The 15,271-nt window shown below is 36.0% G+C and overlaps 1 protein-coding gene across 1 annotated transcript in view; it reads left to right on the top strand.

Annotated features, from left to right (window-relative positions):
• The window catches only part of LOC103710049 (AP-1 complex subunit gamma-2), a 39,064-nt gene that overhangs the window by 15,692 nt on the left and 8,101 nt on the right, over window positions 1-15,271 (top strand). Inside the window, exons 9-13 of the mRNA XM_039128111.3 lie at window positions 2,756-2,810; window positions 5,617-5,739; window positions 5,826-5,921; window positions 13,749-13,876; window positions 15,085-15,189. Coding sequence (XP_038984039.1) covers window positions 2,756-2,810; window positions 5,617-5,739; window positions 5,826-5,921; window positions 13,749-13,876; window positions 15,085-15,189 — 507 coding nt within the window. The remainder of the gene's footprint in view (window positions 1-2,755; window positions 2,811-5,616; window positions 5,740-5,825; window positions 5,922-13,748; window positions 13,877-15,084; window positions 15,190-15,271) is intronic.

The following is a 15,271-nucleotide window of genomic DNA, read 5'->3' as shown; positions in this document are numbered from 1 at the left end:
CTATGAATGTGGATTGGGATTTATGAATTCAGCTTAGAAATTGGGTTCGGGTTTGGTGACTCCAACTTCTTGGGCCTTCATCACATTTCTTGATAAACTTACATCTTTCCTTGGTTCCATAATAAGCAAGCAAAAGGCAAGAACATTCAGTTCTTGTTATTGAGGATTTGTGACTAGCATTCTCACATCAACTGACTAAATCACAACTTTCCTCAAAACCCGTTTAGTCTATGCTGACCGGACCTAAGAGAAAATTGAGTAAAAAAAATGGAAAGTCGATTTTGCTAATACCTTTTGTTAATTTGTTCCTTTGGGGTGTGGAAGAGTCACGTAAGTGTCATAAGTAGCAACTTGTTGTTTTTTGATCATGTCTCCTTTTGTATTTCCTTTTAAGGATAAGAAATATTATGCATCAGAAGGTTTAGTTCTTTTAGCCTGTCCAACTTAGCGCCCATATGTCAGTTCAATGTTAGGGTGACTTTCTTGACTGAAGAACAGAAAGCATATGGATATCCCCAACCTTACCCACCACCTAAGAAGCCTCCAACAAAGCGAATTAGTGCAGGAAAAATAGGTGGGATTGGAAAAAAATGGAACTAGGGAAAAATGGGAAGAAAAGAAAAGGAAAGAGAAGGAAGAAAAGTAGTAGTGAGCTAGCCCATGAGCCATCCAGCCGTCCTTCCCCCTCTCAGTTGGAACGCTTCAAACTTTTCCATTCTTTTAATTGTGTTTGTTCATTGAATTAAGGGTGGATGCTGCCTTTGGGGTTCAGTTTGGAGCCTTGCAGGGTTTAAATGGAGGATAGCATAGTGTAGCAGCATACTAAGTGATAATGAAAATTCAATTGTTTTGTTCTTCTACTCTTCTATTCTTTTTTAATTTTCTATGATTTGCAGTAATATTAGCTGACTCTTCACCAAACTAGCAATTTGTTCCATTTCATTGAATTTCAACCATAAGCACAGACATATATAAATCTAGACCTTTTTTTCTTTGTGATTTGATCTGAAACATGGACTTAGATCAAAGTTTTGATGGGGATCAATGTGAAGGTTTCTGCACATCTTATCTTCTTACGATATATATTTTTTAACATATGTAACTTGCTTCTTATTCTTTTTTTTTTTTTTTGATTTTTTCACTTCTTCTACCAGTTGTTCTTTTATATCTACTGCCAAATAACAGCTTTTTGAAGGAATTTTTTAGAGAGTTCAATTTTGATCACTTTGGTGGGCATTCCAAGCCTCATCCTCTATATGCACTGCAAATTGTCAAAAACTTAATTGTGATCCTCAAAGAAAATGCTTGAAATATGTCATTCTCTCCTTAGAAAAGCAAGTTAGTATATGAATATGTACAATTTTATCAATAATCACAGTGGTAAGAAGGCCACATGCCGAGATTTCAGAGGAATGATATGTATATTGTATATCAATAGAATGCTGTTACAAAGGAATATAGGACATGTATGAATAGTTAGGGGTGGAAATCGGGTTGGGTTGGACCAATTATGGGTTAGGTCAGATGTAGGATAGGTCAAAAATCTGTCAACTTGAACCCGACTTTTTTTATTAAGCAGTTCAAAAATCCAAACCCGAACTTGATCATGTTATTAAACAGACACCCTAACCTAATCAACAATGGGTTGAATCAAGTTAAATGGGTTAAGCATTGCCACCCCTACAAATAATATGCACATTGGAAGGAACCTGAATATTGTAAATGCATCAATACTAATTATTTATCTATAGTGAATATTAGCAATAATGCCAAACCTTGAACTTTTGCATTCCTCTGATCTTGTGGAGTAACGGTCCAATTCTCAGTACTGGGCCTTGTCTTGGTTTGCTTTTGGGATGTACAGTGTCAGGATGGGATGGTAGGCATTGAAACATATCGAAATTGGTAATAACAACAAGGAGGAAAAAGAAAAGAAATAATAAAAAAAAATACATCCTTGTCCGTCTGGATGCATCCTGACACTCGGGATGGATTAGGATATTGAAGTTCAAGAGAATGGGTGCCCCAACTCCCAGTCTCCTCTTGGAACTGTATAGTGTGGAAGGAACCGTCCCATTTGGGACTTAAGTCCTTGATGTGGAGTATTTTGTAGTCGAATGTTCGGTGATACAATGGTTGATTGCACCACCTACGATTATTCACAAGTCATTAAAAATATGTATATTTTCAATATAATAAATTGCACGAAATTGACAATATGCAACTTATGACCCAGTCAAGTAAGTTTCAGTAGTTACAACTATTGTAAAGTAAATATCTTTTTGCAGTATAAACAAGGTTTAATATTATTCTATGCAAAAGCATCTAAAATAATGTTGCTTCCAATAAATTTCTAGAACAGTTTAGTTTTCATCTCAAACTTATATTCATTCAAGGGACCTATGTTAGATTGATATTGACATGTATTAAAGGAGGCACAGAGGCTATGTTTACGCTGTTATCACTTCTTGAGAAATTCTTCTGATTAATGACTCAACCCCACGTTCTATGTTTTATTTCATTGTAATATTATGCAATGATGACACTGCTTTTAATGAAGGTTTTATGTGGTTGCTGTTACATACTTACCATGTGGAGAAAGCTAGTGATTATGCTTACTGGATGAGACAGTTGGCATAATTGGTTAAATGCAGTACTGGCCTTCTATGTCTGTATATTTGCAAAGGGCTTATAAAGTAGAAGTGGTTGCCACAAATTAATAATACTTCGTGCTCTCTCTTTTTTTTCCCTGTAGGTTTTCTCAAGAGAAGCTATGGTATATTGATCAGATGTTCAAGGTTTTATCTCTGGTAGGTCACAAGAGTAGTTGGAGGGTGTTTCATGTTTTACAGATGCAAGATATTGGGATATCAATTATTGATTCATTTGTCTTATTGTGGCATAAAAATTGCATTTCAAATGATACATAATTTCATGGTTCTTCCTACTGCATTATTCCAAAAGAAGTACACTAATCTTTTCCACATCCTTGTATCATCTTTGCTGGTGTAGAAATTTTGAAATCAAATTTCATGTGAGATGTAGTTACATGGTTTTCATCTAAGTCGCAACCATGGTTTCTCTGAGTCTTAGGTACTTGCTGATTGATATGCACCTGTGTTGGTTTTTATTTCTTACAGCCACTATTACTTTAGTCCAAGGCTTTAGGTGCTGGATTGTTCCGGGCCAGTACTACCATTGAACAATGCACTGTACTAGGTAGCAGATGTGCCGAGTGCCGACCTTTATTGACTCATTCCTGTGATCGATACCTAGCCAAAAGTTATTTTTTTAGTTTGGGCAAGGCAAGTAACATGCCGTGCCATTTGTTAGCTGGCATACACCATGCTCATGGCTAGGGCTGAGATCGGATCGGATACTAGTATATTCGTATCTATATTTATTTTGTTTGACAAATATGGATACAGATACAGATATTAGTCGGATGCAAAAATTCATATCCATATTTGTTTTAAATGGATACGGATGCAAATCGGATACTAGAAGTATGAATATAAATACGGATATGAGTTGGATAATTAAACTTTATGATCACAGAATCAAAGATATTACTAAGTGGATAGTAAATCAAGTTAATAGCATGTTAATGTGGTCATTTATTTTTCTGAAAAGTTCATGAATGCTATATAAAATTAAATAGGGTTACAAATATAATATAATATTTGGATGTGGATCTGATTGTTGTCTATCCATATCTATATCTCCCCCCCCTTTTTTTACGGATATGGATATAGATCTGGATATTAGCTAGATGCTCAAATTGATGTCCATATCCGGATAGATTTGGAAACGAAAATGGATCTGGACGGATATTATCTGATCCACTTTCACCCCAACTAATGGCTCTTAAATTCATGTTTTCATCCTTGGCATGTTGATATGATTATTAAAGAATGGCATGGGTATAATTAAGTATGTTTGTTTTGTTCTACAAGCTTGAGTTTGGCCTCAAACAAAGCTATACAGGTAAATGCCTGTTGGCGATGACATGCTAGCCTAATCTTCATTCAATTATCTTCAAATATTTTGCTTAGAAAATCAAACCAATACACAAGCCATAGTTTTGTTGGCATATATGACTTTGACCCTGAGAAGACTGAGTCAGAAAATCTGCTTAGCTTAACAACTATTCCTTAAAAGAGCTTAAGAACTCATCATATAAGGGAGCTTCCTTTTCAGACCAGACCATATCTTTCACAAATCCCTAGATGAGCTGGTCATACTAATAAAATCTCTGAACGAGAGCAAATGTTAACCCATTCCCATTTTCTGCATGCTGTTGCCATGCAGTTCTTGGCCATTGAAAATATATTCTTAACAAGGAGGGACTCTCATTGAAACTTTGTCAGGGCTTACATGCAATAGCCTGCTTCAGATTTTGGAGCTTCATGATCTCATACTTTCATCCTTGCAAGATTGCTATATGCAGTTGTATAGATTTTTACATATGCAGTAAACTGATTGACAAAAAAGAGTAATCACAGAATATAATGTTAACACACTGTCAACTCTTTGTTGCTTTGAATTGTCAAGCAATGTCTTTGTTGCTAATTTGATTTACTATGCTATTGAACTTTAGTAATATATAATGTGTGGGGTGCAATATATATATATATATATATATATATATATATATATGTATATTATTTATTTACTGTATTATTTTCTTTCAACTTATATGTGTAATGGGATTGCACTCGTTTATCCTTTAATTAGTGGAGCTCACCACTTACATAACCTCGCTATTTAAAGCATACATTGTCAAATGTCTAAAGATCAAGCTATTAGATGGCACACAATTATCCATTTTCAGATGACAAAAACTTGCTTGTCAAAATAATGGTTAATAGATGGATATGTATTGTGGAGATGTTTTTGAAACTAAACACCTTTATTGCATGTTATTGTTTGTGGGAGGTTTCCCTACTTTCCTTTCTTTCCCTCTTGTTTTCGTCACATTTGAATTTACTATTCTTTATCAACAAAAATGTATTTTCTGACCCGTATGTGGTTATTGATTTTGAACATGGTTCCAGCCTTGGCTGGATAACATAGATCTCTGGAAGTACATCCTGTTCTCAATGATTTATATTCCTTGTAGATGTACGATGCTTGAGATGACCTTATGAGTCATGTTTCTTAACTCATCTCTCATGCAACTAAGTGTACCCCTGCTGGAAGTATTTGTGTATTTGCACTTAATTCATGTGTTACATTCTTCACATATTCCCCCGTATTGTTAAGGACGCTGCTGATGCATATTGAATTGCAGACACAATTTTGTGGCATTATTTTCACAACCCTATCCACCGCCATGTTTGGTATCTAATTTCCTTCATAGGTGCAACTTTTTTTGAATGTTGAAAACTTGTATCGAGGGATTTGTATTTCATTGTTGGCCACCTGGGAGTTATTTAATCTCGAATAGAATTATTCAAAAATTCTGGTGATTTAGTTGATAAATCTCCAATAATCTTAAGATCTCATTTTGTGACTAGTTCATCTAATTCTGGAGAAGATGCTAACTTTCTTCTCTTTTCCTTTTTGTATCAAAGATAATATGTCTGGTTACACTTTTTTTAATGATACTTTTAGGCAGGGAACTATGTAAAAGATGATGAGTGGCATGCGCTAATAGTCATGATAAGCAATGCACCTGATCTTCAAGGTTACTCTGTAAGGTCATTATACAAGGCATTTCAAACTTCAAATGAACAGGTAAAAATTACTTTCAGAGCTGATGCGAAGGATACTTGCTATGTTGTGTTTACATTGCTTACTAGTTGTCTAACTTCATTGTGCAGGAGAGTTTAGTGCGAGTAACAGTATGGTGCATTGGTGAATATGGCGAGATGCTGGTCAATAATGTTGGAGTGCTGGAAATGGAGGAACCAATAACAGTGAGGGCATTCTTCGTGATATTAGATTTATTTCCTATCCTAGCTTTTCTTATATTATTTGGACAATATTCTTTCTACCAAAGAAACTCAATAATGTTAAAAATAGGGTTGACAATAATGCTTTGTGATTCAAAACCGTCATTTAGGCTACGTTGGCATTACAAGTTAAATCAGCCAAGCTTGAAAGGAAAAGTTTATTATATTTATATAAATATTTTTTGATTTTAAGGTTTGCGTTGTTAATCTAGGGTGCCTTTTGAAAGTTTAATTATTATTTTTTTTGAAAAATATAAACTAAACTTTTGTTAGTTCTGACATATTTTTTCTAATGTTGCCATTTGCAACCTAACTTAATATATGAGCCATGTGTATAATTTGATGTCATCAGAATGGTGATTGTATGTAGCTATGCCAAGTTGATTATTGGAAAACATAGTTCATGTGCTGATTTATGTTCTGATGCTATGAAATCACAGAAGTGGGAAGAAGTACTTCGGTTTATTGATCTTCTCATGGAAGAGCACAAATGTAGAATTGATTTTTGAGTTCTAATATTTTACCAAATCAACTCACTCTGCCAAATGATGAAGAGAACCAAGGGTGTTCCTACGAAATACAAAGAACTACCCTTTATTTAGGATTTTGCACATAGTATTTCCCCTCTATCTCCAGATATCTAATATCAGGTAGCACTTCTGTTCAAACTGAAAAAGCTAGCCTCGTGAACAATTTTATTCAGCTTCACTTACATATAGACCTGTTTTCATTTCTTGAGTCTACCTGATTTTTAGGTTCGATAAGTTTTTCCCTTGTCCTCACTTAGTCAATTGAATTTGTTACATCATATTGCATCACTGTTGTTGCTGTTGTTGCAGTCTTAAAACGTGTGAAATCTAGATTTCTCCATAGGTTGGTTTCACAGCCAACTGTTTGACTATCTCCCTTTTAAGTTACTGTTATACTACTTGCATGGCATCATATACCACATATCATATCATGGACTAATCAGTATCATATTTTACAAGGTTTAGAGATTTTGAGATCATTGTATCAACTGGTATCAGTCTAATACCCTAGAATACACAATGTCATGAGTGAAAACAATCTGATATTGTTCATATGTATTTCCTTAAACCTTAAGGACTCGCTTAATTTGTTTGCTAGAGATTGTAATGACCCATTTTTCCATGAATTCCCATACATTAATATCACCAGCTGAGTCAAATTACCTCAATGTGGAGAATGATGAACTTTGAAGGATAAATTGTACTTTCATGCTGCAGAAAAAAATACTGGTCTGATTAATTTGTCCTGATCTTCTAGATATATGTTGGCCTAATTGCTCTGGCTGCTTATTCTCTAGCATTCCTATTGAAATATAATGTCGGTTTAGGCCCTATTCTTACCAGGACTTCTTCTTTTTTTTAGAGGAAAGGGGGGGGGGGGGGGGGGGGATGTAGCTCATTTAGTTGGCTCTTTTCAGTTATGCTTGATGATGGACATTCTAAATTGGGAATCCTCACCATTGATTATGATCTACATTATAAAATCTATCAAGAAATCAAGAAGCTTGTGCTTTGGAAGCCTCCCACCTGTGCATCAAATACCACAAACATCAGTGATTCTAATATTGTTATTGAGTATATCATATGGCATCTAAATTAAAAATCCACACCATTGACCATGTGATCTACACTTCAACATGTATGTACCAAATTAAAATTGATTTGGATACCTTCAAATCATCAATCATGCTACATATCATATCAAGCATTTAAAAGTTAAAACGTATTTTTGGACCACTTGATGCATAGGTCAATGACCTCAAAAGACATGATTTTTAATTTCAAAGTAGTTTTTTTGTAAAGTAGATTATAATCAATGGTGTGGATCCTCCATATGGAATCTCCATCATTGATTTTGGATTGGTTGAATTGACGCCTCAATGAAGAAGAGTAGACCAATATATATGTATATGTATGTATATATGTACATATATCAATATATACATTTATACAATATAAATGTATGCACATATATATGTATGTATGTATGTATATACATGTATGTATATACGTTGTTTATGCATATATACACACACACACACACACACACATGCAAGGTTTGCCGAACCAGGCCGAACCATCCGGTTCGGGCAGTATCGAGCTGACCCTGATCGAGCAAGACCTGGTTGGTTTGCCTTTAATTTTCGGTTCCGACCTCGAACTGACCAGAACCGGTCCCGAACCGACCAGTGAGGGTCCATAGTGGCTGGAACTGGTGCGAACCGGCCGGTTCGCACCTAGTTGACTCGGTTCTAAACCGGGCCCCGCCTTTTGAGTTGTTTAAAGTGGTTATTTGTTATATTGTGAAGGCTCGAGAAGGCCTTCCCGACAATAGGTAAAAGTGGCGGAGAGGTTTTCGCTGCTCAAAAATTTAAAAATTTCACTGATTCAACAGTTCAGAAGAAAGATCAAAGCTTAAATAACGTATGTTTTTTTCTCTTCTATATTATTTCCTCTTTTTTTTTGGAGCTTCGAAATATAGCTCAAAAATTACAAAATAAGGAAAGATTATGCCAAAATTTTTGTTTTGGGTTTGATTTTATTATATGTTGTAGATCTATAGACGATTTACACGATGACATAAAAATTTTTAAATTTTGAATTATATATAATTTTTAAAAATTAGAAATATATTTTTGGATTAAAAATGAAAGAATTTTTTAAAATATATAAAAATTTAAAAATTTGTAAAAATAGAAACGTATTTAGGGGCATGCAAGTTGCTCTTCATAAAAATTTGGTATCCATTCATTCAAGTTTTGATGCGATCATGCACATAGTAGCCTAAGCCTAAATTTGAAAAAAATTTAGAAATAAGTAGCCTTTGATGCATGGCCAAGGGCCTAGAAAAATATATGTAGCATTCATTGTTAGGTTCTACATGAATCTGAGCTGAAATTAATTTTTAAAATATTAATATTTAAAAATTATTTTTAAATTTTAAAAAATAATTAAAAAATATATAAATATTTTTAAAAATTATGAAAAATTAGTAGTACGTATTACATAATTTAGAAGTAATTTTTGAGCTATATATCATTTTTTTGAATTTATGTAATTTAAACATATTTTTAAATTTAAAAATTATTATATATAAATAAATAAATCTGAAAAATTAATATTATGTATTAGATAAATCAGATGTATTTTATAAGGTAAAAAAAATTATGTTCGTTGTAACAAAATTTTGATATTTTTAAATAATTGATAAAATAAAATACATGATAAACCTGTAGGAATGGAGCCATCAAGGAAAAAGAAGCCAGAGCGTGACATTGGCTAGGATCATGGGCAAAAATGGGTCGGCACTATTAGAAGTGCAACTGGTGCAATACAGAGTTCAAGAGAGGAGGTAACTAGGTTGAAGTAGCACTTAGCTGATGGTTATTCCGATGTATTTATGTGCCGGAATTACTCAGTAGGTTCGGCAGCTGATGAAGTACTTCGCTGATTTTAGAGTAGCAAAAGAGGGTTTTCAAGAAGGCAGAGGTGGACCGCCAAGCGGCAGAGTCATCTTCATATCACTCCAAAGAGTCAGAAGAGGTGGCGTCAGCTCCAGATGACGAGGAGGCGTAGATTTAAGTTGCCATGCAGGCGAACCTGGATGATCAGTGGCAGCATGATGAGGCGGTGAGGCATAGAGCTCATTTTGGCCTCGTACTATGAGGGGCTTCAGTTCTACGAGCAGTAGGTCAGATTTAGAGTTCAGGAGGACCTCAGTCAGGAAGGCCGTCACCAGAGGCGGTGGCTAGATTGGATCTATGCTAGAGGCTTCTGGTAGCAAAAAGAAGTCATCCAGAGAGATTCCACCAGGAGCAGCAATCCATGATTTAGATTCACATGCCTTTTTCAGTAGAGATTGGGCTGACTCAATACTGAAAAAGAATAAGAAGGATATGTGGCGAGTTATTGGATTCTAGTTCTACTTCAGCCACATTTCACCGAATGTGGCGGACAATACATACTAGAGATCTGTCATTTTTGCCATATAGGTTGCAAGTCTCAGTGTAGGTCCTCCAGGCCCCAAGGACATCTATGATGAACTTCCTGATAGTAATAAGGAGCTAGAGAAATGGATTGCCTCCTACAAGAGTAAGTGGCCCACATATGGAGTGATAGTGATGTGTGATGGCTGGACTGGTCCTACCAGACGGAGCATCAACTTTCTGATATATTGTGATACAGAGACTTTCTTCTATAAGTCGGTTGATGCTTCTGATCGGGTGCACGATGCTGCGTACATTTTCAAACTGATGGAGGTGATTGATCAGGTAGGAGAGGAGAATGGTCGTGCAGGTCATCACTGAAATCTGCCACAATATAAGACTGCCGAAAAGATTTTGATTGAGCGGCAGCTACATTTATGGACCCCATATGCTACATATTGTATTGACCTCATGTTGAATATTGCGAAGATTCGTAAGGTGCAGTGGACAGTGGAGACAACCCAAACCATCATCAGATATATTTATAACCGTACGTGAATTCTTTTACTGATGAGAAGGTATGCAGGGGAAGAGATCTTGAGATCAAGAGTCACACGGTTTGCTACCAACTATGATGTATTTAATAGCCTTTTTGAGAAAAAAGCAATTCTACGTCCGATGTTCATCAGTCCCGAGGGGCAGAAAAGTAGATATACGCGGATTGGCACTGAAAGGAGCAGTGTCGAGGACTTAGTAACCAGATAGACATTTTGACAGCGGGCCACTGCGATAGTGAAGGCTATCAGACCATTGTATGAAATGCTTCGAGCTGTGGACAACGAGAGATACCCTAGATGGGCTTCTTGTATCACATAGAGAGGGCAAAGACTCAGATGCATGCCCATGAGTACATCGATATCATTAAGCAGCGGTGGACTATCAGATGGGTAGGAACTTATATCTAGCAGGTAGGCAAGAATATTGAAAATTAGTCTGCTCTTGTACTAGTACAATTTTACTAAGATATTAATAAACTATGTGCATCATACTATCTGAATCCTCGATTTTAGTGTAGCGTACCTGAAATCGATATAGATGACAATCTTTTGGTCACTTTGCATAATGTGATTTAAAAGATGGAGCCATATCCAAAAGTCACGACTCTATGTCTAGAAGAGGTAAGTTAACTTAAGTGACATGTGTAAGTTAACTGGTATCTTCTATTATTAACATAGTACAACATAGTTCTTTTTCACAGATCAAAATATTTAGAAAGGGCAGCGACAACTTTAGAGTCTCGACAGCTGTCGTAAGAAAAGTATGAATCCAGGTATGTTACACATCAGGAGGATATTTACCTGGCGTTAGATCGTTACTAATTTAGTACTATCTTATATGTAATTTTCTTTAATGTTTTTGCAGCTGAATAGTAGATTCATTTTGGGTTGTCCGCGAAAAATGTTAAGCAGCTAGCTATCCGGATTCTCTTCCAGACGGTCTTCTCGAATAGATGTAAGCGCAACTGGTCCACCTTCGTCCTTAACCACAGCAAGTAGAGGAACTATTTGACACAGAAGTGCCTCAACGATCTTGTATATGTTTACTACAATCTGAGGTTGAGGTTGAGGTTGAAGTGCATTCAGAATAAAGTGGAACACAAGTACACGGATTTGATCCATAGTGCTTTCATTAATGAGGATAATGCTATGATTGGATGGCTTGTGGGCCAGCAGCAGAAGCCGGAGCTTGATGAGCGAGGATTGCCTTCACAACTGGCCAGTTTTGTAGCCAACGAGGCTAGAGTTGATGCAGGACAATGGGCTGAGAGCAATATTTCACGCATCCTTCCAACTGATCAGCCATAACTACAGGAGAGTCGGTCACCACGACTTCTTATCCGAGACATTCTCTCAGAGATATGACCGAGAGATACTTGGACGAGTCCACTATGCTACCCGGTCGACTCGGTCAGGAGAGCGACACATCCTCCTAGCATGGCCAGACAGAGGGGCACGAAGAGTAAGAAGACGGCTGCTCAGCACAAAAAAAAAACAAAAAGCACCAGCATCCCTAGTAGAGAGTATCGAGGAGTCAGTTCACTTAGATTCAGAGAACAGAAGTAGCAGTTCTGGTGGTCATGAATCTGCTGACCAGGAAGAAAGTGGAGGACATGACCATCATTTATAAGACAGTCGCAGAGTGATCTTTGATTCACTGGTGATTTTCAGTTTACGTATGCTACACAGGATAGGGATCACGGTGCATGATCTAGTAAAGTCCGCAAGAATACGATTGCATATAGGACACGAGCTTCTCAAGATCATTCAGGACACGATGCAGCTGCAGATGATCTCGCACATGAAGTAGGATACATAGACGTATCAGGTTCTGAGTTATATACTGGATCCTATTATCTGTACCCACATAGAACCTATGACCCATACAGATATGATGTGTTTGAGATATCTTCCTGTGGCTACTATTCTACGCAGCCCGGAGCATCTTATGGGTCGGATTTTGCTGCCGGGATATTCGGATGGGCTCCTCCACAGCGTATTATCAGCTAGAGGACATCTCTCAGAATCAGAGCTTCAGCGAGAGATTCGAGAGCTTATAACCCAGCGCGCATTCCTTATGGGATGAGCATACAAGACTAGAATACCGCTTGGTTAGAGGGGTAGGCTGATGTGCCTCCTAACTATACTGATGATCCAGATATCTATGAGATCCTGACTGTTGCCACTCGATCCGATTTTAGATGTCGGCATGAATGTTATACTTTGAATATAATTAATTGTATTATTTTAAATTTTCACATCACTACTTAATTTGAGGATATTTTATGTTTATCGTAGTATGCGACATTTTACTAATTATTTTATGATTTGTATCATTTTAAAACAATAAGATGCATCATTTAGGTTAAACTGGAATCATAAAAACATAAAAAAAACAAAAAACATCAAGAAAACATCAAATTAGACTTAAAATCATTGAAAAATTCAAAAAGAGTGATTACTAATTAAAAAATTTTAAAAAATTTCAAAAAAAATGGGTGTGCTGGTACGGAACCGGCACACCCTACCCGTACTGACACGATACGGTACCGAACCATACCGGACGCCAACTGGTAACAGTTCGATGAACTTTGGTCGGTACTGTACCGGTTCAGTACCATACCGACCTGTCCGCGGACCGGTACAAGTCTCGGTACCCGTTCGGCGGACCTTGCCTTTTGCATCCTTGCTATCATTTTTCTTTTCTTTTAATCATCCTTGAAAGTCTTTGATGCTATAGCTTCTTTCTTGATGGTCTCTTGGACAAGTATCTTTCCACCACCATTTTTTTTAAAAAAAAATAGTGTTACTTACCTGTAGTTTCTCCAGGAAGTCATTTAGCTAGACTCTGGAATCTGCCATTTCACATGACATTGTATTAGTTAAATTCTCGAGTTCTAATGCCCTCCCTATGATACTTTTTTTTGCTACACCCTCCCTTTGATACTTCATCTCTCAAGATTTTATGCTAATGTACTTTAAACTCAAATACACTATTCTTGGGCATGATCTCATTTCCTTCTCTTCTTGGTCCTCATCTCTGCATCCATATTTTCAAGCCTATTAATCAAAAAATTTTCCTGATGCCATCTTTCAATTTTTCCATGCTTGAGATCTCTTGCTTTTCTAAACATTCTACTTATGACATCTTGCAATCCTAAAAGCAGTTGAACGTTTACCAAAAAAATAAACAGTTGAATGTTATTATCTCTTTTTGAGATATGAATTTGTTCTGTAAAGTGCTGATACCTTTATGACAAGCAGAAATCTCTGGTGCAGGTGACAGAATCCGATGCTGTGGATGTTGTAGAGGTTGCTTTAAAATGTCATTCTTCAGATATCACAACTCGAGCAATGTCCTTGGTTGCTCTTTTGAAGCTCTCCTCACGTTTTCCTCCCACCTCGGAGTATGTTCTCAACCCATTTAATTACATAAAATTGCTTTAATGCTTATTATTATCTCCACTTTCACAAGTTTGACTCCATCTCTGAGTGCTTGATTGTCTTTAATTAGTACCACTTCACTGTATCTGATAAGTTTAACAGGGTGCATTCAGAGTTCTGCAAACCACATGTTCATTACCGTTCATAAGTTTAACAGGACTAATTCAGAGTTAGGAAAGCTACATGTACTATTCGCATCCAAATATGCATTGTCTTTGATAAAGTGTTTAGTCATAAAAACTTCAATCTAGTTATTTTTGTCTTTTTCTTTTTCTTTATTTTAACCTACTAATTTGTATGTATGTATATAAATATGCATATGTATATGCTCAATCTGTAATGAGTTCTAAATGTAAGATCTGTTTTATGTTAGGCTTGCAAATCTTTTTTTGATTGAACTCAACTCAACTCATTCAAGACTTAATCCCAAACTAAATGGGGTCCGCATGAATCTTTTTCCTCCATTCCGTTTTGTCTAGGGCTACACTTTTTGAAAGATGTAGTGATATCAAGTTCTTCCTTATTACTTCATCCCATGTGATTTTCAATCCATCTCTATCCCTCTTTCCTTCTACATGTATCAAGTTACTCCTATGTATTGGTGCATTTTTTGGCCTATATTATATATATCCAAACCATCTAAGTTGCCCTGCTCTCAATTTGTCCGCAATTAGTGCTGCCTCTATCTTTCTATGAATTACTTTATTCTTATTCTATCTTTTTTTGTATTATCACACATCCATCTCAACATTTTCATTTTGGCTACACTCTATCTTATGCACATGTTATTTTCTATCTTTTCTTGTTTTAATGCTGGTTGTCAATCGAATGCAACCATTCTCCTTCATCCAGCCTTGAGACTGGGTATGTACGAAACCTACGCTGAGTTTGAATCTCCTTTTTATTGACTTATCCGAATTGTTTCCAATCTCGACATGTCTTAATGTTTTACCAAAAAATAATTTGCTACACTGTTTTCTTGGAAATAATCCACAAATCTCTATGCTGACACTAAATAGTTGGTAAAAGGATGGATTGTTATAGTTGTGGTTTATCTTCTCTATTCAACATTCATTTTTTATTTGAATTATGATACTTTCTACTTTATATGCTGTGATACATAATATCATCATTATCATCATCGCTGTCATTATTTTTATTATCTGATCAGGAGGATAAGAGAGATTGTTATGCATCATAAAGGAAATGTTGAACTGGAGTTACAGCAGAGATCAATTGAATTCAATTCTATCATCCAAAGACATCAGAACATTAAGTGGGTAACTGATTCATTAGTTGCTATCAATTTAGAAAAACTATGATTCTTTTTGAAAGTTGTTGTGCTTGGGCTTATTATA

Source organism: Phoenix dactylifera, chromosome 11 (assembly GCF_051530095.1).
Source record: "Phoenix dactylifera cultivar Ajwa chromosome 11, Ajwa_hap1_PhDact_Kaust_v1.1, whole genome shotgun sequence".
In the NCBI taxonomy this organism is placed as follows: domain Eukaryota; kingdom Viridiplantae; phylum Streptophyta; class Magnoliopsida; order Arecales; family Arecaceae; genus Phoenix; species Phoenix dactylifera.
Note: the sequence above shows the minus strand (reverse complement) of the source record. Positions and strands in the feature narration are given on the sequence as shown.